The following is a 25,638-nucleotide window of genomic DNA, read 5'->3' on the forward strand; positions in this document are numbered from 1 at the left end:
TAAATTGAATATATTAATTTTAAATATATAAATTGAACTGTTTAAATATATTTAAATTCCATAATTGACAGTATAGCATTGTGAGACATAAAATAAAAAAAAGTATCTTTACCAACGGGAATCGAACCTGGGTAAACAAATTGCCGCTCTACGCTTTAGACCACTCAGCTATTATGCCATTACGATAATAGGTCCTCAAAAATCCCTCATACTCTGTGCCTATGCAGTATGCTACATGCAGTTTCAAAGTAAAATATGAACTTGTTGCTGGGAGCAACGTAACACTCATAGTGCCAGAAGGGATGATGACGCCAATCAGAGCATGTGTAGGCGAAAGCAGACAGCTGCATCCCTTCTCTGAGTTGATCGTAGTGCAGCTGACCATCATTTCAGCACTTGACACTGGTTTCTAGTTACCATGGTGTTTGCATGCTCTCATTGACACTGCACAGTTTTTTGTAAAATAAACAGTCTCCGTTATTGTGGGGTACTAATGCCATGACTCCTTCTTGTCCAGAATCTGCTATGTATCTGCTAGTCACAGCACCATTCATTTTCACTGATGTAATTGGTCTTGGATGCTGTTTAGATTGTGGTATGAACCTAATGCAATTTTGAAGATTAGGGAGGTGGTTTTTGATTTTGATGCTTTTAGGGTTGTTCTTCACACATTACCACACATAAAACATTTTTACCTGATAATAATGTTTCCACTACCATTGTTTCTCTCTCCTCTATAATACAGACCTAGAATGTTGTCATCTATGTATGGATATTCATGCCAACACATCCTGTACAATAACCACTGTCAGAAGTATTGAGCAGTGACTGCTGAAAAGTATGCTATCTGCAATCTTCACTCCAGTCTTTGATTTGATAAATAATATGCCAATTTTGTGTTTCGACACTTTCTTGTGGATAATGTTGACACTATTCCCAATAGCCTTAGCCACATATTTGGGCTCCCAAAAATCTTCCATTTAATTAGTTTGCATAAAACTCTTAAATAATTCAAGGTTCCACTACTTTCGATTAATGTGTGAATCTATAATTGTCATTCACATAATTTTAAGAGCAAAAAGATCAAAATGTGCCTGCTTTCAGGGTGTTTATCTCAAAGCAAGATGTGTTTATAATATTGACTTGTTTAAAGTTGAACTACAATGTTGAATGGTTTGCATCTATTCCAGGCCTCATTGATCAAAATCAAAAGTTTTATTTATAAAAGTGGTCAAAGACAATACCTAGCAAACATATCTAACCCATTTGGTCAATACAGTACATTGATGTGACTGTAGGCTTTCCCGGCATAAACTATTGATGAAGGTTTCTCGGGTCTCCAGCCGGGTGGTGGCATTGATATCTAGCGACGTTTCGGGAAGTGTCATACTACCCATCTTCTGCCAAAGTTCACCAGAAAATCGGTAGTATGACACTTCCCGAAACGTCGCTAGATATGAACGCTACCACTCGGCTGGAGACCTGAGAAACCTTCATCTACAGTACATTTGTTTAAGAAAAGAAGTGGTGTGCGGAAGATTATGTATGGGGAAAACGGAAACGAAGTCAGCTCAAGAAGATAAGCGATAGTTGACTAGACCTAAGTCTATTGGTGTAATTCCATATTACAAAAGAGAATGCACTTGGATGTTTAGCAATTCACCTCTTTATAGACTTTAATCCTCATGTAAAAGTTTGACATTATCTTCAAGTATCCATGTTATCAATTTAGTGATGTTACCACAATTTTTATGTGGTTTTCGATTCAGATCATTATGTATTTAATATAATATGCTGGTTTATTTCAGATAACTTCTGGGGAGGATTCAGAAAACAAAGTTTACTCCCGACATCTTTCCCAGCCAAACGCCTTTCTTGAGTCATCAAATATATTTGGCAGTTTTCAAGATGCTTACATACCATTCCCTCGGACATCTGGGGGAAAATTTTGTGGAGTTGGTAAGTGTTTGAAAACCCTCCTTAAAATAGATTACCCTGCCTCTCACAGTCTCAGATATGTCAATAAGCATTTTCTTAATTTTATTATTTTTTATTTTATTTATTTATGCTCTTGTGTCTGCTCCTACAGTCAGAACATCAAAGTGTAGGTTTATTGAAAGCTATTTCTTGATCAAACAAAATTTTGTACTGCCATAACTACACATGTACTCAAAAGTATTTTGATATACTGTGTCTTACTGTTGAGTTACTTTGTAAAGACTGCTGTTGTTTTTTACAGTACTAAGACTTCATGCAGCTTACTGTACTAGTCCATTCGCTGCACCTCTTCATCCCTGTGCGGGAGCTGTAATGTCTATCCAGTTGAACCTTCTTACTGTACTGAAGCTTCAGTCTCCCTCTACAATTTTTGCCTCCATCCCCCTCTGTCCACTATCAAATTAGCTATTCCCAGCAGCTCGGACCAGAATGCAGCTGTCATGTGGAACGGAATCAGTAGTTTCAAGGGGGTGGGAAAGGGGAAGGGATAGCAATGTATGGGTGGGGGGAGAGAGGAACGCTGTCTCGCGGAGTGTACAGGGTCTAGACTGCCAACAAGTGCAGCATCGGGAGGCTGTGGGGCAGGGAGGTGGGGAAAATAGAATGAAGAAGGAAAGACCGTATGTATCCTCTCCTCCACCACCACCTTTTCTGAACTGTGCAGATGGGAGTTACCTTTACAACACATTCTCCACTCCTGAAATTATTCCGGCCTCAACCTACAGTAACATAATGTCCCCAGACCCTCCACCTGACAGTTTGACAGTTTCCACCCCTTCAGTCCTGTCACCTCCTCTCTGTTCTCATCTTCCACCTTCTTTGTGTGCTGCCCTCTGCCAATGCATCCACCCATCTTTCTCTCAATTTTGGCCCCATTTTCCCCAGCTCCCTGCCCCACAGCCTCCCCACACTGCGCCTGTTGGCAGTCTAGTCTTGCACACACTGCCAGAAAGTGCTCCTCTCACCCTTCACCAGTGCAGTGCTGCCCCTTCCCCTTCCTCTCCAGACTGCTGCATCCATTCCACATGATAGTTGCATTCTGGTCCAAGCTGCCAGCGATGGCAGTCTTGTGTGCATGAGGTGTGCTTGCTTCTGCGACTGAATGTGTGTGTGTGTGTGTGTGTGTGTGTGTGTGTGTGTGTGTGTGTGTTGTTTCTCCTTTTTCTGAGAAAGGCTGTAGCTGAAAGATAATATGTGTCTTTTAATTGTGCTTGTCTGCAACTTATTGTATCATCTTTACAGTAAGTAGCAATCTATCTTTTCCTTACATTGTTAATATTCCAACCTGGAGTTTCCAATTTTTTAAATAAATTATTCCTTGGTGCCTCAGGATGTTTCCTATCGACCTGTCCCTTCTTTTATTCAAGTTGTGCTCTAAAACTAGTTCTGTTCAGTTCACCGACACCTTTCATAAGCTTCTATATTCTTCTTGTCTGTATTATTTGTCATTCACATTTCACTTTCATAAAAGGATACATTCTCAACAAATACTTACAGAAAATACTTAATGTTATATTAGCTCATAGTAGGGCTATATTTTGTTTTCCTTAGGAAAGGTATTTTGCTATTACCTGTCTGCAGTTTATATCCTCTATACTTCTGGTATCATTAGTTATTTAACTGCCCAAATAGTAAAACTCGTCTGCTGATATTAGTATTCCATTCCCTAATCTTTATCCCCTCAGCATCAAATGACTCAATTCGATCACACTACATTCCTCTATTTTGGATGTTTTGATATTAATTTTATAACTTCTTTTCAAGACACAATCCATTCTGCTCAACCAATTTTCCAAGTTCTTTACTGCCCTTGCCTGAATTAAGATGTGATTGGAAAATTTTAAAGTTTTTATTTCTTCTCCATGAACTTCAATCCTTCTTCAAAATTTTTCCTTGGTTTTCTTTGCTGCTTTACACGCCCTATGTACAGGTTGATTAATATAGGGTATAGGTTACAACTAGGGACAGTTTAAGGCCCTAGTGCCCTGAGCAGCTGCTTGAAGTGCCAACCTGATGAAGGTGCCCGGGGCACTCGTGCAAAGTTTGTGCACAGTGTGTACCATAATTACTACAAAAACTGGCATGATTGAAAATACATGATAAGAGAAGCAAAAAATGTCTAGTAATGTTGAGTCTGCCACGAAACCATGTGAATGTGTGCCTATAAGCTGCCACTGGCTTGAGTAGAAAATGTTGCTCTAGTTAGTATAGGTGTATTTGAAATGTGAACTTATCACATAGAGGAGGTCCAGAGTCGCAGAGAGGCACAATGAAAAGAATACTAGAAATATATAAGCTTTTTTTTGTCCTTCCTGAGAAGTGTGTGTGTGTGTGGGGGGGGGGGGGGGGGGACGCACACACACACACACACACACACACACACACACACACCAGCGCATGCACAAACATGGCTACTGTTTTCATGTATGTATATGTTTGTTGTTATGTGAAATGTCTGCTTCTAAGGAAGGACTTCATCCTGAACCTTATATATTTCTAGTGTTGTTCTCATTGTATTTATCTGTGACTTAACACATTCTATATAGTAAGTAACAATCTATCATCTCAATATTGTTGTTATTCCATCCTGGACTTCCCATTGTTTGAATTGTAAACTTTTCACTTAAGTCCCTGGCTAATTGTGCTCAAATTTCACTCAAGACTTCCGGAAGCAACGCACATTATATTACCATTTGTTTCCAGGCATCATTCTCACATTAATTTATTAATAGAATATTTCTCTTTCATGTCACATACAAATTTGTTTTCTGCTTTTCAGTAGCATACATAAAAATTTTTAATTACTTACTGGTGAATTCTCTTACATACAACTAACACAACTACTTAATGTATTATGATTAATATGTCTGTAAAAAATTAGATGACTTTTTTTGTATTTTTGTTCCACTGTCTGAGGGGAGTGGGATTGGCAAATCATGTATCATTTATGTAGAAAAATGTTTCCAACTGGCTGTAGTTACAACTGTTTCCTCCCTTTTTAATGACCACCTCCTTTTACTTTTTGACTCACATGACTTTAGTGTGATTCTTGTACAAATTATAGATAACATTTTGCTCCCTGTATTTAATTCCTGACAGAATTTTAAAGAATGTGTCCCAGTCAACATTTTAAGTAGCATTTTCTAAATCTGCTAATGCTATATTAGGTTTGTCTTTCTTCAACGCATCTTCTTGCATGTCAGACGGTCAATATTGCCCCATGTGTACATTCATGTTTTTCTAATCTAAACTGATTTCCTTCCAGAATAGGTTCTACAATTTCACTAAGTTAACCCTCCAAGTCGAAAGCTTCAGTGCCACGCCTAGCCCACAGACAGTAGTTTACACGGCCAGCTGATACAGCAATGCATCGTTGTATTCAAATTTTTCTAGTGTAGGAATTATTAGACAAAAATTAATGGAATTGTCAGGAATTGTCAACTAAAGAATTTTATTACATTTAAAACATTCATGATTACTTAAAATACACTTCCAGTGTAGTATACTTTGAAGCAATATTCAAAACGAAGTCTTATACTGCAGTCTCTTTTTGTGAGTTTCAGCAGTTCCATTGTGAGACACATCATAAAATTTATAGGTGTATCTTCCTCTCCATTTTATGTGGCTTGATAAATTCTAAATGCAATGTGCAGTGAAATAGTGAAATATTTAGTTGCCCTCTAAATATTTTCACTTATCAATATAAAAATGTATTTTTTTCCCCAAAAAGACAGTTTTCAGTTACTGATTTCATCCAACTTGCTCACTTTCCAAAAAGATCTTAACAGTGTGTAAGCACAGACATCTCGACTCTTTGCTGATGAAGTAGTGTTGCCCATCATCAACAGATAGCAGAGTGATGCAGTTTTTCCTGTGATTCTGCAACTGGTGAGTACATTCTTGGCTTCCGGGCTTAAGAGGTTAAAATTGGCATTAGCATTGTCATCATACGTGGAGAGGTATAGTGTCTGGAGCAGTATGTTAACCAATGTATGGTTGCTGTTGATGGAATAATTTGCTCCTCTTTGGATAATTATGTTAGACAAAGCAAATAATGTGTTTATTCTTAAAAATAAAACAAACACAGAGAATACTGTGCAAAGTTAATAACTCAACATGATGATAATGACTCTTCAAGGAATTTACCATTCATGTATTCTCGCATTATAACACTTACTCTGCACAGCAGTGAGAATGACAGTCCAAAGTCTGCGAGAGCCCGCGACTGTCAAACACTTCTGCGTTCAGTAAGAGCCGACAGGCTCTCAACAGGTACCTCTTTAATTCTTCATAAGTCAGCAACTGTAATAAAGGAGTAGCCCAACAGCTTTAAGATAAATGCATGATTTAATCTTCTTTTGACATACAGTAACTGACTTGTACTGGGTCTAGCATTTAAGTGATCAAATGAACGTCATTATAGAAACATCAGTGTAGTTGACATTATTGTCATCGGATGTTCAGGTTGTCGATATTCCTTAGAGTAGTATACGATGCAGAGGTCTCTTTGCTGCACTTGTGGCTGCTCTGCTTGACTACACTCGGCTCTGCACGAAGCCCAAAAGAAATACCCCAGACAGGCAAATAAAAAAACAACAGAACATAATCTAAAGAAATAGTGATTCCAAATAGAGAGTACTTTAATTCTTGAGAAGATTGTATTATCCCTCTCCCACTAACACAAACTTCATCACACTTGTTCATTTACATTCTACTATGCCATGGGAGTTTCCGATCCATCCACTAACTTTAAAGAGAATCATTGCTGGTAAAACCATGAAAAATTTTGTACCCTCATGAGTTGTAAGTGAAAATGAGAATATTTTAGATCTACTGTTGTTGCACTGATAGTGGTAAAAAGTGCAAATTGTTTTTGTAGTAATTTATCAGCACAGCTTGCCCTAGGTGCCTACATCACATAGGTATTCAAAGTGATGTCTCCACACATCTCTAGAAATGTGACATCATTGCACAAATTTCTTTCATTCCCATTTAAACAACACTGGCATTGTTTGAACATTGTCATTCTTAGCAGGAGATCCTCTTCACTCTTAACAGGTATCTCTTCTATGAGACTTTTGACTTGACCTCCCAAGAAGAAATCAAGTGGAATCATATTTGGTGGACATCCGATGCAGGTGTTCATGAGGAAGAAATCTACCTTCCTGTGATGTTCTTTAAAAAACACATGATTTGTTTTATCGCAAAAATGTGTGTGCTAAGATTTTTATCATTACTGTCAACAGATGCAACACTGAATTAGTTTTGCTTATACCTTTAACTCACTCATCTCTGGACTAGGGCCCTCTGTTTCAGTTTGATAAAGTTATTCTCTTCCATCATCTCTGAAAATTTGTAACACCATGAAAACACACATGGATCTTATATACATCTGATTATTTTTACATTATTTTTTATTGGTCTTGCTGTCCACAAAAGGAACTTATGTAGAAACAAAAAAATGGAAAGTCCAGATTAAAATGTCAACAGTATTATGAAATGGATCGTTACTACTCAGAGTTGCAGACAGGCACAATGAAAATACTGTTATATACAAGGGTTGAAACTTAAATAGTTGCAACTATTTATTCACAACCAATACAAAAGAATTACATGTTTGCACTTGTTACTGTCTTTCAAAGTAATCGCCAGTGTTGTGTAGAACTGGTTGCCAGTGATGTGGAAGGTGTAGTGTACCGTTAGCAGAGCCTGTTCTGTTGATGGTGCGAATAGGGCAGTTCTTGAACAGTTCTGAAGCGAATGCCACAAAGTGGTTCCTTCATCTTCAGAATCAAATCAAAGTCACAAGGACTTAAGTCCGGGGAGTATGAGGGTGGTACAGTATTTCCCAGCCCCATCGACCAAACAGAGCAGCCACAGCTTACGCTGTATGTGCCTGTGCATTGTCGTGCAAAATGATGGGAGTGTTGCGCAGAAGGTGTTGCTGCTTCTTTCACAAAGCTGGTTGCAGGTGATGCTCCAAAAGTGAACAGTAATACTGTGCATTGACAGTCTGCCATGGAGGAATGTAATGCTTAGGATTACACCATCATGGTCGTACAAGAGAATCACCATAACTTTCACCATACTCGGGCTCTGACGCACTTTCAACTTTTTCGGCAACCCGTAATGACACCATGGTCGGCCAACCATTGTACTACTCTAAGTGCTTTTATTTCCATGTTTTCTTGTCTTTATCTGTGTCTTTCTTGTTCCATGTTGTCCCTTGTTACCTCTTTTACTTGCTTTTACTCCGTATAAGTTTTTGTGGTCATGGAACAAGGGACCTATGGCCTTTGTAGTCTGGTCCCTTCAACCCCCACAAAGCAACCAACGGTAATGACGCCATTTGTTTGGATTGGCGTTTCAGTTTTGTCTCATATGATGTGGCCCATGTGTCATCCAGTGTTATGATATGGCGTAAGAAAACGTCTCCTTCGCGCTCATAGCATTCCAAGTGCGTCTGAGCAGCATTGTAACGCATCCTTTTGTGCATTTCCTCAAGTCATGCGGAACCCATTGTGATGCAATTTTTTGCATGCCCAGGCATTCCTTCAGGACACGATTGTATGCACTAATCCGGTTTCGTGGGCGAGCTCACGAATCGTATGGTGTCAATCACTTTCCACTAACACGGTAACAGCATGCACTTTTTCTTCAGTGATGCTAGGACAACCTGCCCGATGCATGTTGCCACAGTTTGCTGACCTTCGTTGAAGGTTTTTATCCAATGTGCCACTGTTCTGTACAGCAATGCCGATTCCCCGCACTCCTCTTGAAGACCGTGATGACACTGTCATCCTGTATGACCTCTGCACATTCAGTCTTGATCTAACTCCGTTGTTCCTGTCTTGAAAACATGCATTACATTAGACCGCTCACTCACAAGTGACTGTGTTTCCCTCGATTGTACGCATGCCGGTGATGTGGGACGGACGAGTCCATTTGTTCAGAGGTAAGTTAGTATGTCAGCACTGTGTGCTATCAGTGAGAATAGTAGATTCCATTGCATAGTGTCCCCACAGCAGTGTTGCCACTATTTAAGTTCCAACCTATGGAAAAGCTTATGGCCTATGTCTTCCTCAGAAAACAAAAACATAGACCCATTTACACAAGCAAGCAAGCCTTGCACACATGACTGCTATCTCCAGTTGTTCCGGCCAACTCCAAAAGAAATGCATTGGACGGGAGCAACAGTCTGGAGTGAGGTGGGGAAGGGGGAGGGATAGCAAGGGTTGGGTGGGAGAAGAGGAATTGACGCTACTTGGCAGAGCGTGTAGGTACTGCAAGTGGAAGGACAGGGCTGCCAGGCACAGTGTCAGAGGCTGTGGGGGAGGGAGATGAGGGGAAAACAGGGAGCCGGCCGGTGTGGCCGTGCAGTTAAAGGCGCTTCAGTCTGGAACCGCGTGACCGCTACGGTCGCAGGTTCGAATCCTGCCTCGGGCATGGATGTGTGTGATGTCCTTAGGTTAGTTACGTTTAAGTAGTTCTAAGTTCTAGGGGACTGATGACCACAGATGTTAAGTCCCATAGTGCTCAGAGCCAATTATTTTTGAAAACAGGGAGCATAAAAGAGAGGGGCTGAAAAGGGAAAAAGACCAATGGGTGTGCCAGCAGAGAGCAGCACACAATGAGGGTGAGGCTTGGTGAATTGTGAGGATGTGATGGGACAGAAGGAGTGGGAACATTTGGGTGGAGAGTGTGTAGACAATAAATTACTGTAGATTAAGGCTGGGATGATTTTGGGAACAGAGAATGTATTATAAGGATAACTGTCAATCTCCACAATTCAGAAAACTGCTGGTGGAGAGAAAGATCCAGATGGTCTGGGTTGTGAAGCAGCCATTGAAATCAAGTATGTTATGAACAGCTGCATGTTGTGACAAAGGGTAGTCCAGTTTGCTCTTGGCCACAGTTTGACAGTGGCCATTCATCCTGGTTGACAGCTGGGGGCCGGGGGTGATTGAAGGCATGTGCGTAGCTGGAAAGTGGTAGAGTCAGGTGAATTTACAAGGACCAACATGTTCCTTTCCTCTTCTGCTTCTTGATTAGACCAGGAAATGTTTAAGTGTTTAACGTACCATCCAAGATTCTACCTGCATTACCATAGTGTTGTCTGTTGTTTTTCCTTATTGTACAAAAGTGCTTGATCATCTACTTTTGACAATTTTCCTGAGTTTTTAATAGCTGTTAATTTTTACAGATATGTTGGTGTGTTTTGGTCGTGCTCCTTCTTCTCGAAGATTATCGACACGTTCAGAAAGCTTTACTCCTAGATCTTTGTCAGCTCTTGGTGGAAGCCTTACCAGTTTTAATCTCGGTGCCTCACCTGGTACCACATCACAGTATTCGAGAATTTACCCATCTGTAAACCAGGGAAACTCTGTGGATACTCCTCTTCCAGTGTCATCATATTATTTCCCAGAAAGAGTAAGTGTTCTGTTCTGCCTCACGTAGTGAATCTATTTTTTAAAGTACATTTATAGAATGATGTTTTCTCAAAAAAAAATGCAAACAGGGCAACATTTTTGGTTATAATATATGAATTTTAAAGTAACATAGATGAAAAGAACTTACATTATCTGCCTTGCACATTCAGCACAGAGTTACAACATTTTAATTTTATTGGTTGTCATTCATTGAATCTACAATAATCCCATTTTCACACTAGGGGTATCAGGGTTCTTGCAAATTGGTGATAATCATTTTGTTTAGAGGTGTTTCATTACATATAGCTCTTAATATTATCATGTCCTAAGATACAAGATCATCAACTATATGAGATATGTAGTGGTAAATTATGATTGACTGCAGGGCAGTTCTTATTGCAAATAATATGAGGCATATTTGAAAATTAAAAGCAATTTTCTTGTACTTAAATGTTGGCGGGTTAAAACAATGTTGTGTGAGTGCAGCACCATCTATCAATTGTACATGAATACACAGAAGTCATCCTTTGTTTCTGTAGTTGTTTGACTATTGGTGAAAGTGAACTACAACCTCTTCAAGCAGTGTTCCTTCCACCAGTTGAAAAGTGTGTACTGTTTGTTTTTTTGTGCAAGTGGATCTGCAGCTAGTCAGATTCATCAGATGTGTCTCCTGGTATATGAGCCTACACTAGCGAGCCAAGGAAAGGTTAGACAGTGGAGGTGAGACTTGTAAAAAGTGGACTGTCAGATCCAATATCCAAAATGATAAAATTGTGAAACAAGTAGATCAAAACTTGCTGTCTGATTGATGATTGGTGCGCTGGCTGATGAATTTTCTGATGCTGTAATTATGATGTGCCACCCAAAATTGATGGCACTGGAAAACTGTCATCCAAGGTCACTCTACCCAATGGCAACATGTGCACATGCACCAGCAGCAAATTAACGCATTTCTGTTCGAAATTTTTGACCAACCATCTCACAGTTCTCACCTGGCACCCAGTGACAATTCTCTCTTCTTTGAACAATGGATAGGTGGACAACGGTTTGAAGATAATGAGGAACTGAAGAGTGCCATCATCAGCTGGTTCAATACCCAGGTGGAGATCTTCTGTGCAGAGAGTTTAAAGGATCTGGTGCAAAGTTTCAAAAAGTATCTGAAAGTGAATGGTAATTGCATGGAATGTACTTTACTTTTTGAATAAGCTTTGTATATAATTTCTTGTTCCCACAACAGAATGATGATTCTCTTATCAGTGAGCCTTGAAAGAGCATATGAAGGGTAATACCTGTGTTACACTTGGAACCATCAAATCAGTATCACTTTAGTCTGAACAAGTCAGGTAATTACATGTGCTTCACTATTAGAGTGTTGTGGGACTGTGTACAGTATGGGGACCACAGCAGCTCCTCTGTGTTGAAGCACTTACCACATAATACAGTTTTCATGTACCCATAGGTGTCATTTATAATCTGCAGGATGATATAGCTTATGGTTAGGACAGATAAACAAGAAATTTCTCCTCTCAGCACTCTTAAAAGGGCTGTGGGATAATTTATCCTCAACAATTATTGTATTTCTAGACAAAGTAATTGTGAATCACTGTAAAGCACTCTGTTTATCCAAACTGCAAAATCCAGAGTACGTGGTTGACACTCGGGATTATATTTAGCATTCCTGATTCTAGGAGACAGCGACACCAAATTAGACCCATATGTAATGCATTAAAATTAATTTTTGAGTGCACAGAAACAGATTTCTTCACTCTAGCCTTCATTGCAAGTTGCTTTGGTGTCTTGAAACAGATGACAGTGTTATCCTCAATTTGTACAACCAAATCGACATTTTAACAATAGGAGTGATTTGTTCAAGAACAGCTAATTTTCTCATTTCCATTTGTTAACATTGATGTAAAATGTCATATAATGATTGTTTTGCACTTATTTCAATAAGACCAGAACACTTCTAAATCTTACATTAGAAAATCTTATGTGCTGTCTATTGATCTGTGATAGTTTGACTCCTATTGGAGGAGGTAGTATACAAATCACTAATCTTTCATTGAACCAGTGGCTGGTTTGGGAATAAATAGTGAAGTCACTCATTTCATATATTTTATTACTGTAAGTGACAAAAAAAATTCACTTTATTTCATCATTTCACAGACAAAACAGACAAGAGTAAGAAGTAGAAATGTGCATGGTGGAACTAGAGGCTTTAGTAGCTCATCAAGAGGCAGCAAAAAGTCAACCAGAGCTGTTATTACAGTTTATGATGCATCAGCCCTGTTTTTTGTCCATAGGGAGCTTGGTGAAAAATATATGTAAGTATTTCTGTAAAGTTCTGCTTTTGATTGCACTAACTTAAATTTTTAAATTCTTACAGAAAAGCTGTTTCATGCACGGAACCATGTACCCCTGAATGCTTCTGTTAAACTTCAATAGCTTCTATGCCAGTGTTTATAAAGAAACCATAAACAGTTCCTACTATGTCTTCCTAGTAAATTATTCAGGAATGTAGTGTGCAACTAGTAAATAAAAAGTTATGAATGAAGAATTATTGGTTGTCTTACAGTGTCAGTCATAGATGAAACACCTGAAAATCCAGGATGGAATGTAACAATATTATGAAAAGGATAGTTGCTATTACCATGTAGAAGAAATGATGAGTCACAGATAGGGACAACAAAAAGATTGTCACAAAATGAGCTTTCGGCCAACAAAGCCTTTTTCAAAAACACACACACACACACACACACACACACACACACACACACACACACACACACACACACAACGTGCGCATAAATGCAACTCACACACACATGACCACAGTCTCTGGCAGCTGAAGCCAGGCTCTGGGCAGCAGTGTATGATGGGAGAGGCAAGCAGATGGGGTTTAAAAGGAGACTGGGGTGGGGAGGGCGAGAGGTAACAGGGTACGGGTGGGGGACAGTAAAGTGCTGCTAGTGGGAGTGTGCAGGGATGAGGAGGAAATAGGGTAGGGCAGCTACATGCAGTCAGGAGGTTAGACGGAGCACAGGGGGAGACTAGGTGCATTGGTGGAAAGAAGGCTGTGTAGTGCTGGAATGGGAACTGGGAAGGGGTAGATGTGTAAGGACAATGACTAATGAAGGTTGAGGCAGAAGAGGTTATGGGAACATAGGATATTTTGCAGGGAGATTTCCCACCTGCACAGTTTAGAAAAGTTGTTTGTGGGAAGGGTCCAGGTGGCACAGTCAAGCAGTCATTGAAATGAAGAAAGTCGTGTTGGATGGTGTGCTCAGCAACAGGGTGGTCTAGATGTTTCTTGGCCACAGTTTGTTGGTGGTCATTCATGCAGACAGACAGCTTGTTAGTTGTCATGCCCATGTTGAATGCAGCACAGTGGTTGCAGCTTAGCTTCCAGAGCACATGACTAGTTTCGTAGGTTGCCCTGCCTTTGATGGGATAGGTGGTGTTTGTGATCAGACTGGAGTAGTTGGTGCTGGAAGGATGTATGTAACAGGTCTTGCATCTAGGTCTATTACAGGAATATGAGCCACAAGGCAAGGGGTTGGGAGCAGGTGTTGTGTAGAGATGGACGAGGATATTTTTTTAGGTTTGGTGGGTGGTGGAGTATCACTGTGGGAGGGGTGGGAAGGATAGTGGGTAGGTCATTTCTCATATCAGGACATGATGAGAGGTAGTCGAAACCCTGCAGAGAATGTAATTCTGATTTTACAGTCCTTGATGGTACTGAGTCCCGTGGGGAATGCTCCTATGTGGCCAGACAATAGGACTTTGGGAGGTGGTGGATGGCTGGAAGGATAAGGCTTGGGTGATCTGTTTTTGTACAAGATTGGGAGGGTAATTACGGTCTGTAAAGGCCTTAGTGAGGCCGTCGGTATGTTTAGAGAGGGACAGCTCGTCACTGCCGATGCAACGGCCATTGGTGGCTAGGCTGTTTGAAAGGGAGTTCTCGGTATGGAATGGATGGCAGCTGTCAAAGTGGAGGTATTGCTGGTGGTTGACAGTTTTGATATGGACAGAGGTGTCGATGTAGCCATCTTTGAGGTGGAGGTCAACACCAAGGAAAATGGTTTGTTGAGTTGAGTAGGAGTCGGTGAACTGAATGGGGGAGAAGGTGTTGAGTTTCTGGAGGAATGTGGACAGTGTGTCCTCACCCTCAATCCAAATCATGAAGGTCTTATCATTGAATCTGAACGAAGTTAGGGGTTTGGGATTCTGGGTGTTTAGGAAGGATTCTTCTTGATGGCCCATGAATAGGTTGACACAGGGTGGTGCCACGCAGGCACTCATAGCCATACCAGATTTGTTTGTAAGTAGTGTCTTCAAAGGAGAAGTAATTGTGGGTGAGGAGATAGTTGGTCATAGTGACTAGGAAGGAGGTTGTTGGTTTAGAATCCGCTGGTCATTGAGAAAGGTAGTGTTCAATAGCAGCAAGGCCATTGGTATTAGGGATCTTAGTGTAAAAAGAGGTGACATCAGTAGTGACAAGCAGGGCACCGTGTGGTAAAGCAGTGGGAATTTTGGAGAGTTGGTGGAGGAAATGGTTGGTACCTTTTATGGTAGGTTGTGGGTAATAAGCTGAAGGTGTTGGTCTATGAGAGCAGAAATTCTCTCAGTGGAGGCACAGTAATCGGCCGCAATGGGGCATCCTGGGTGGTTATGTTTATGGTCTTTAGAAAGCATGTAAAAGGTAGGAGTGTTGGAGGTACTTAGGGGGTAGGAGAGAGACGGACTCCAGGGAAAGATTCTGGGATGGGCCTAAGGATCTGGGGAGAGACTGGAGATTCTGCTGGATTTCTGGAATTGGGTCACTGTGGCAGGGTTTGTAGATGAATGAATCTGACAGCTGACAGAGTCCTTTTGACAGGTAATCCTTGTGGTCAAAACAACAGTGATGGAGCCTTTGCCAACATTATTATTGGCCGAAAGCTCATATTGTGACAGTCTTCTTTTGTGCCTGTCTGCAACTCAGCGTGCCCACTATATGGTGAGTAGCAACTATCCTTTTCATAATACAGATAGATGAGACACTGTAATTTATGAGCCATTATTTGGAACAAGAATAGGCAGTAGCATATACAATTTAGCAAGCTGTTATTCAATACTTGAGAAGAAGTCGATTATCTACTGGTATTATGTATCAGAAAACTTTGTTCCGGTGCCGTGCACTTTCTGGTTGTTTTCATTCCTATAAGTCTGGGAGAAGGCACTTCTGTTCAGACTGCGGAACTCCACGAGTATCATTGTACCTGTGGCCATTGCTCTTCCACATGTTGGTGTGGTAAATGCAGCTGATAGCTGATTATTGTTTCTATTGTTGTTAGAATTTTCGTATTAGACTAATACCACAACAAAATAATAGGCACTTCTGACTGACATATTACTGTGACCACAACATAGTTGACATATGTACAGTGTGTATTAGCTCATGTGAGATGAAAGTGAGTAAGGTGGCACAGTGGTTACGGCACTGGACTCACATTCAGAAGAATCAGGATTCAGTTCCTTGTCTAGCTATCCAGATTTAGATTTTCTGTTCTTTCCCTAAATTACTTGAGTATCGTAATGATTCCTTTGAAAAAGACATGGCTGAGATTGTGATTCATCTCTGATAGGCTTAGAAGAAGAGTTGCACGTCACCCTAATGGTTTTTCAGTCTCTGCCATCATGGGAAAAGGTATAAAATTATCAAAGTTGTAAAAAGGGATAATCGTCAACACTGGTGTTGGAATAAGGGGGCATTGAAACAGCAAACTTTGCAAATTCTTCCTCAGTAGTGAAAGTGTATTTTGAGTGGATTGAATTCATTATTATGAATAATAATTGCTACTCACTGTATAGCGGAAATGCTGAGTCGCAGATAGGCAGATCTGCGACTTAGTATCTCCTCTATATGGTGAGTAGCAACTATCCTTTTCATAATATTGTCCCATTCCATCCGGTATTTTTGATTGTTTCATTGTGAATAACCATTCTGTTCAATCATCACCAATAAATCAGTATTGATCTTAACCATTCACATACTGCTTTTGGTTTGCCTGAGCAGGACATTTTATAAAAAATTCTGCGTTAATTTGTGATGCTGAACTTATTTGCCTACTGTGCATAGGGGACCTGAGGACAGTGTACGTTACAACTCGTACATTTTTAAACCGTGATACTTGCAGAGCATTGGAAGAAGTCAGAATATGTGTGCTCTTGTCCTATTGAGCCTTTATGTGATCTAGATTTGACTGTGGACATATTGTGTGTGAGTCCACATTGAAGGAATTAGGGAATTTTAAGGCAAGCACCATTTTCTGTCTCTACAGAGGCTGATGAGACATGACTTACCATCTGGCAGTAGATAACTCCTCATGGTGTGAAAGCACACCTAATGTGTTCATACAAAATAATGTGTGTTCCATTTCATTGCTCACCCATCCTGTGACTGACTCTTTAACAACAGTCAACAAACAACCAGGCCATTTCTAATTTGTGCAAGTGATTTTAAAATGGGTATGGCAAATATGTATTATATGGTAATTACTTCTGCACTCAGTTCATGTGCAAGACAGAACAGTGTGTAAAAAATAAACTCTGCGACGAGTGCTTAGTAAAGGTGAGCTGGACACTTTAGAGACAAATTGCTGTATCTGCATACCATTTGAGCATCCGAGAACAGGTGAATTGTATCACAAAAAAAAGGTCACAGTGTCACTGAAGCATCCATTACACAGTCTTCATGCCAATGTTGCTTTCAGGTAGAGGCAGGTGGCACTGCACAAGTTTAAATATCGACCAACTAACTGCAGAGAACTGTGCAGTCTTGTGAGGTAGTGGGTGCCAAATGCCCCTGGATTACAAAGGAGACTAAATGAAGTTCATGGTGATAATTCCTGCCAGAGTAACTGTCACTGCCAGTCAGGTTCCAACTTTTCAGAGCCACAGAATTGCTGCTGAGATGGATGGTCCCAAAAGGATCCATTACAGCATGTTATGGCAACTCATAGGTAGCAGCCAAAAAATCTTTTTTATCGTCACCAGGACAATGAAAAATATCCAAACTTGTGGAGAGAAGCCATGTTTCTACCTATCTAGAAACTTTTTAGTATTAAAAATCTGTACAGATTGCAATAAGTTACTGATTTTTAACACCAATTACTGTCATCAGGCCAGTGGCTCCAGAAGAAGTGAGGAGCTGCTTCACAGAGCTGCTGGTAGGATCTATAGTGTGTGACAGGCACCAGTAATGCCAAACAGCAGCTACAGTTCTTCACGCCTTCTGGAGCCATCTGGCTCTTCATATCTGGAGCCATTAGCCTGATAATGGTCATATAGATTAAAACATTACTGTAACTGAACTGCTTTGTGGTATTAAAATATTAAGTATGATCACAGTGATTTTTAAATGAGGTCAAACATTATTACCCCCTTTGAAACATGTTAAGGACTATTGTTATGCAGCCTTCGTTATCTGTGTGCGCAATACCTTAAAGCTTTGCAAGCCCTTGAGGTCCTTCACTGCAGAGTGAACAATGCTGAGTTACCTTATTCAGTCCTCACAAATAGTTTTCCTATCTGTGATCTGTTTTAATTTTTCCAAAGCTCTCTAAATATTCTCAAACTGATTTTATGTGGAGGGGGTCAACTTTCAGTGAGAAGCTCTTCTGTCACTCTCTTGAGTTAGTTACATGGTGATGATCCTGTTTGCTGATGCTATGACTAGCCTGTAGTTATACGACTTAACTTTGATTTGAAATCTCTTGTCGGTTGGTAAAAACTCGGCTTTAATGCAATTAAAATTTTTGTAGCCTGAACTCTTTTCCACTTGTTGGAAGAAGGTTGAAGCATTCTAATTTTCAGACCATGTGGGTGACACAATTTTGACTATATTTTTTCTATATATTCACAAAACAAGAGATTTACAATGAGTTTTACAGAAATTATGGTGTCTGGTGCTTCACAAAGACTGGTCAAAAACTGACGCAAGACCGCCTCACGTGGTCACCGCCACATCATCTTAAATAACATTCCAGTAATGGTTTAGATTTTAAAGCATTATCGAACATACTTATTAATTGGTTTACAGTTAAAAATATAACCTTGGAAAAAGTTATGTACATCATAAATCACTTCATATTATAAGGATGCATTTCTTAAAGAAATATATTACAAATCCTTAGTAGCTTTGTTTCAAGTTATACTTCTTTTTGTAACAATGTTTTCACTAATATTCTGTTTACTTCCAAATTGCGATGTGCAGTTTAATGCTTACATAATTTTGGTGTCTATGTGTAAAAGTGTATTCAACCAACTTATAGTTTTTAGTGTATAAAGATTTTAAGACTTGATGCAATTACTGTTGTCCTGATGGTAATGCAAAAAGTTTACAAAATTCTCCAGTGCATATACTAATATTGTATAGGTGATTGAGTGTCACATAACAATATTATGAAAAGGAAAGTTGCTACTCACCTTATGCTGAGTCGCTGATAGGCACAACAAAAAGACTGTCACAAAATAAGCTTTCACCCAACAAGGCCTTTGTCAAAAATAGACAGACAGATAGACAAACACACACAATCACACACACAGACTGCAGTCTCTGGCAGCTGAAGCCACACTGCTATATGGTGAGGAGGAACTTTCCTTTTCTTAATATTGTTTCATTCAGTCCTGCATTTTCCATTGAGAGTTACATAAATATCATGTATAAATTGAACTAAAGTTCACGCATTGGTACACAAATAAATACATAATTTAATCAGTGCACATAATGCGTGAACAGAATATGCTACTGTAGTATCATATATTGAAATTGATATGAATTCGGACAAATCAGTAAATGTTATTGCACTCTGCCATGTTACAGTGCTGTAATGAGTTGCCATATCCATTACTGTCATTTGTAGCTTCTGCTACAGTATCAGGTTCATTTTATAAATTATACAAAGAAATATCCACCTTGAAACTACAAGCAGCCACTAGTAAAAGAGTATTTATTTTATGTTATAGTGTATAATTATCATTCCAAAATCTGTCAGGCTCTGTGTACCTCAAATTTGTGTTATCTCTACCTCTGTGTCCCAATTATTTTAACATCGTAACAGAAACAAGAAAACAAATATTACTGTTACAGCAGTACTAATATGGTTAATACATTTACTGCCACTTAGTGCTGTTTAATTAACATTGTTTCCAGAACTGCTATTATCACCTCTATTCAGTCACTGCTTTGTATCCCTACCATCAGATTTATTGAGATGGGCTAGTAATGGAGGAAGTGAAGGTAGCATCCATCTTCAGAGTTAACAAGAAAAACACACACACACACACACACACACACACACACACACACACACACACACACACAGAGAGAGAGAGAGAGAGAGAGAGAGAGAGAGAGAGAGAGTGAGAGAGAGAGAGAGAGAGTGAGAGAGTGGGGGAGGGGGTGGGATGACATCATCATGGACAACTTCATTGTTCCTGATTGAGGTGAGGGTTGAGTTTGGTGGCCCTTCTGAGTCAGTATTTCCAGCCAGAGCAATTTAACTTAAGGTATATGAGTGCATACATGTGTTTCATATTAACTCAGAATAAGGATACTCTCTGAAAGTCCAACAAATTCAGGCGTGTATATGCACCTCTCATCCTCTTAATGCTTCTATTAAACAGTTACATTCACTCCTTCCATTGTTTGTATTCCTCTGTAGGTTTTGCAGTGTCATTTTAATATTGACTTGAACTAAGTTATATGGAGTCTTCTTGAAATGAGCTTTCATGAGTGAAGTTCCATGCAGATTACTCCACAAGATGTGTCCATAGGTAGCCCCAGTCATCTCTATGGGGACAGCAGGGTGTATTTTAGTAGGACCTACTTCATTTTCACCCACTTCTTTTGTGACAGTAATCAACATCTCACTTGGTATTATTGACTGAATTCCCAGTCAGGCTCATTATTGCAGAAATCCATGCAGCGTAACACATGATACTTCATTCAGTCATCTATAGACAAATTTCTTTGGATGTATGTCATCATTTTACACACATGTATATATTATTTATAGCAGAGGTACATAATATAAGAACAATGGAAAAACCAGAACAAACGTTGTTGTTGTTGTGGTCGTCAGTCCTGAGACTGGCTTGATGCAGCTCTCCATGCTAATCTATCCTGTGCAAGCTCCTTCATCTCCCAGTAGCTACTGCAACCTACATCCTTCTGAATCTACTTAGTGTATTCATCTCTTGGTCTCCCTGTATGATTTTTACTGTCCACGCTGCCCTCCAATGCTAAATTTGTGATCCCTTGATGCCTCAGGACATCTCCTACCAACTGATCCCTTCTTCTAGTCAAGTTGTGCCACAAACTTCTCTTCTCCCCAATCCTATTCAATACCTCCTCATTAGTTATGTGATCTACCCACCTAATCTTCAACATTCTTCTGTAGCTCCACATTTCGAAAGCTTCTATTCTCTTCTTGTCCAAACTATTTATTGTCCATGTTTCACTTCCATACATGGCTACATTCCATTCAAATACTTTCAGAAATGACTTCCTGATACTTAAATCTATACTCGATGTTAACAAATTTCTCTTCTTCAGAAACTCTTTCCTTGCCATTGCCAGTCTACATTTTATATCCTCTCCACTTCGACCATCATCAGTTATTTTGCTCCCCAAATAGCAAAACTCCTTTACTACTTTAAGTGTCTCATTTCCTAATCTAATTCCCTCAGCATCACCCAACTTAATTCGACTACATTCCGTTATCCTCGTTTTGCTTTTGTTGATGTTAGTCTTATATCCTCCTGTCAAGATACTGTCCATTCCGTTCAACTGCTCTTCCAAGTCCTTTGCTGTCTCTGACAGAATTACAATGTCATTGGCGAACCTCAGAGTTTTTATTTCTTCTCCATGGATTTTAATTCCTACTCCAAATTTTTCTTTTGTTTCCTTTACTGCTTGCTCAATAAATAGATTGAATAACACTGGGGAGAGGCTACAACCCTGTCTCACTTCCTTCCCAACCACAGCTTCCCTTTCATGCCCCTCGACTTTTATAACTGGTTTCTGTACAAATTGTAAATAGCCTATCGCTCCCTGTATTTTACCCCTGCCACCTTTAGAATTTGAAAGAGAGTATTCCAGTCAGCATTGTCAAAAGCTTTCTCTAAGTCTACAAATGCTAGAAACGTAGGTTTGCCTTTCCTTAATCTTTCTTCTGAGATAAGCCGTAAGGTTAGTATTGCCTCACATGTTCCAACATTTCTACGGAATCCAAACTGATCTTCCCCGAGGTCGGCTTCTACCAGTTTTTCCATTCGTCTGTAAATAATTCAAGTTAGTATTTTGCAGATGTGACTTATTAAACTGATAGTTTGATAATTTTCACATCTGTCAACACCTGCTTCCTTTGGGATTGTAATTATTATAGTCTTCTTGAAGTCTGAGGGTATTTCGCCTGTCTCGTACATCTTGCTCACCAGATGGTAGAGTTTTGTCAGGACTGGCTCTCCCAAGGCCGTCAGTAGTTCTAATGGAATGTTGTCTACTCCCGGGGCCTTGTTTCGACTCAGGTCTTTCAGTGCTCTGTCAAACTCTTCACGCAGTATCGTATCTCCCATTTCATTTTCATCTACATCCTCTTCCATTTCCATAATATTGTCCTCAAGTACATTGTCCTTGTATAGACCCTCTATATACTCCTTCCACCTTTCTGCTTTCCCCTCTTTGCTTAGAACTGGGTTTCCATCTGAGCTCAAACATTATAAATTCAAAATTCAGACATATACTGGGTGATCAAAAAGTCAGTATAAATTTGAAAACTTAATAAACCATGGAATAATGTAGATAGAGAGGTAAAAATTGACACACATGCTTGGAATGACACGGGATTTTATTAGAACCACCCCATATTGCTAGACGTGTGAAAGATCTCTTGCGCGCGTCGTTTGGTGATGATCGTGTGCTCATCCGCCACTTTCGTCATGCTTGGGCTCCCAGCTCCCCAGACCTCAGTTCGTGCGATTATTGGCTTTGGGGATACCTGAAGTCCCAAGTCTATCGTGATCGACCGACATCTCTAGGGATGCTGAAAGACAACATTCGACACCAATGCCTCACCATAACTCCAGACATGCTTTACAGTGCTGTTCACAACATTATTCCTTGACTACAGCTATTGTTGAGGAATGATGGTGGACATATTGAGCATTTCCTATAAAGAACATCATCTTTGCTTTGTCTTACTTTGTTATGCTAATTAGTGCTATTCTGGTCAGATGAAGCACCATCTGCCGTCATTTTTTTAACTTTTGTATTTTTTTTTTCCATTCTAATAAAGCCCCATGTCATTCCAAGCATGTGCGTCAATTTGTACCTCTCTATCTACATTATTCCGTGATTTGTTCAGTTTTCAAATTTATATTGACTTTTTGATCACCCGGTATATGCTATTTATCACTTAATTGCGTAAGGCAAGATTAAAGGAACAGAAAGAACCTGATTGAAACAAGAGAATGAATCACAAGACTACTCTGATGATACACCTTGGTTTTTAAATTACACGGAATAATTTATGAACCACATTGTCCAGTCACATTAATGTGACCACTGCCTATGTTCGACGTCAGTGCTGAAAACAGTGCAGTGATTGTCGTAATGCAGAAACGGAACAATTAAGCTGACATACAAAAGGGCATGAACATTGGCTTTTTGGCCAAGGGTGGAGGCATTTCTGAAATGGCCAAGTTTGGATGTTGTTCCTGTGCTGCCATGGTTAAAGTAGACAGTGCATGGCAATATGATGCTATACAAAACTGGCACAGAGGCAACTATGGTGGGCCATGGACTATGAATGACAGGGATGAATGATGGCTGTGGAGATATGTATGAGCAAATAAACGTGCAACTGTTGAGCAATTGACCACCCATGAACCAAGGGACTACCAACAGTGTCTCCTCACTCACCATTCAGTGAATGTTGTTTCGTATGGGCCTCCACAACAAGTGCCTGGTTCATCCACCCATGCTGACTGCTGTTCATTGGCAACAAAGGCTGGAATTTACATGTCAGTACCGCAACTGGATGTCCATTGAGTGGTGACGAGTGGCGTTTTCAGATGAAACATGTTTTATGTCCTTCATACAGATGGCCATTGGTATGTATGGTGTGGAAATGTTTTTGTAGCATTCCATGGGTGATGTCGCCATTTCCAAAGGCACAATGGATCAACAGAAATACAGATCTATCTTTGGGACTATGTCCACCCTTACATGGAGTTTGGTTGTCCTTGGCATGGTGCCATCTCCCAGCAGGACAATGCAACCTGTCACACAGCTCTGTGTACATGTGTTGTTCAGAGAGCACCATAATGAGTTAGCCGTACTCCCCTGGCCACCAAACTCCCTGAATTTAAACCCACTTGAGAATCTGTGGGACCACCTCAGTCGGGCTGTTTGCACTGTGGATTCTAAACCAAGAAAATTAGTCCAGCTGGCCATGGCAATGGAGTCAGTGTGGCTCCACATCCAGTTGTTACCTTCTAGAACCTTATTGACTCTCTTAATGCATGTCTCACACTGCAAAAGGTGGTTATTCAGGTTTTTCACATGTGTTCACATTAATGTGTCTGGTCAGTGTAGACATGTATTATGTTGCTTAAAACATTTTTCATGTTATATGGTGTATCGTCCAGGAGTGCCACTGGTAAATACAGCCTTCTGACCACTGTTGTGCCTCTTTTCTCTTGTATTCTGCTGTTTATTAAGTCCAGCAATAGACATGTATAAGCCAGTAGCCATGTCCAACCTTTGATCAAACAGCATTTCCTTTCCATTCTTTCATTATCAGTTACGTTCTCCAAATTACTGTACTGTTCAAGAATACATCGCTTATTCTTCCATACTTTTTAAATGAATGGAGAAAGACATTGCATTAAATACGGGAGCGAGGAAGTAACTTAGAAAACAAACAGTTCTTGCTAAGAATTTGTTTCAGGGCAAGGAAAGTCTCTTAGCAAGTAGATGTGTGAAACATGAGGTATGAAGAGCAGTTTCTAAAGCTTACGTGTATTGGTTTGTTGGGTGTCTCTTTACACAAAAGAGATCTGGCAGTTGATAAAAATATCACTAGCTAGCAGTGACAGAAATGCCAGTATTAGTTTGATAGTTGTTTTTCATCTTCAGATCGTAATTAAAAGTTCACAAATATGCTGGTGTACAATTATTTGTGGGTATAATTGATTCCAAAACTAATTTACACTATTTATTCACATCTAATCACGAGTCACTTCACCCCATTGCACTCTCTGCATGTACTACACAGATATCTCTTCCTCTCCATCACATTCTTTCTGCATTCCTCTTGATCCATCTCAACAACTGAGTCAGCATTCCTCATAATGAAGGGAATATTGAGCTCAGGAAAGTGAAAGGAAGTTAGCATTGTAAATCTTGGGCATACAATTTTCCAGTTACATGCGTTATACTCTGAAAATATGATGTGTAATGACAGATTTATTTTTTAAATTTTATGTGTTGGTTTTAACTGTCTCCCCCCCCCCGCTCTCTCTCCCCCTCCTCCTCCCCCTCTCCCTCTCCCTCCCCTCCTTCCCCTTCCCCCCCCCCCCCCCCCCCCCCCCCCCCCCTTCATTGGTATCACTACTGGATTTCATGTAAGTTATCACATTACACTAGTTAACAAATTTAACTTTTTTCTGCATCTGGTTTGTAAATGGATGGATTTACCTAATTTTGGGGTGCTAAATACGCTGGTAAAATCATTTTTTTCTCTATGACATCACATTTCCTAGATACACAGCAGAATAAAAAAATGGTGGTAGCGAAAATTGACACAATGAAGTCAAACAAAAATACACATTCAAAACATTTGAAGTCAATACTATTTTGTATGTATATATGGACATGATGCCAATCAAAGGTCCAAATTAGTTCAGAAGATGTTGTCACCTTTAATCGTCTTTGGTTTTTGAAAAATGCGACGATGGAGCTCTTCTTTTGTTTGCTGTTTCATCACTCTCCGTAACAAGACCCCAGTAGAAATCATCTATCATTGAAGGGTTCCAGTGGCCTCAGTAACAGTGTTCCATGGTAAGAATGTCTTAGTGAAAGCATTCACCATGCTCATTGCTTACAGCTCCCAAATTTACCCAGAAGAAATGGAGGTGAGAATGTAAAAAGTGAATTTTAAGC

At 39.9% G+C, this 25,638-nt stretch overlaps 1 protein-coding gene across 4 annotated transcripts in view; it reads left to right on the plus strand.

The window, feature by feature from the left end:
• The window catches only part of LOC126088526 (GATOR complex protein WDR59), a 271,830-nt gene that overhangs the window by 110,036 nt on the left and 136,156 nt on the right, over positions 1–25,638 (plus strand). For all 4 annotated transcript variants that reach the window (XM_049906688.1, XM_049906689.1, XM_049906690.1 and 1 more), the window contains exons 13-15: positions 1,809–1,959; positions 10,202–10,428; positions 12,594–12,751. In XM_049906688.1, the coding sequence (XP_049762645.1) occupies positions 1,809–1,959; positions 10,202–10,428; positions 12,594–12,751 (536 nt within the window). The remainder of the gene's footprint in view (positions 1–1,808; positions 1,960–10,201; positions 10,429–12,593; positions 12,752–25,638) is intronic.

Source organism: Schistocerca cancellata, chromosome 6 (genome assembly GCF_023864275.1).
Source record: "Schistocerca cancellata isolate TAMUIC-IGC-003103 chromosome 6, iqSchCanc2.1, whole genome shotgun sequence".
NCBI lineage: Eukaryota > Metazoa > Arthropoda > Insecta > Orthoptera > Acrididae > Schistocerca > Schistocerca cancellata.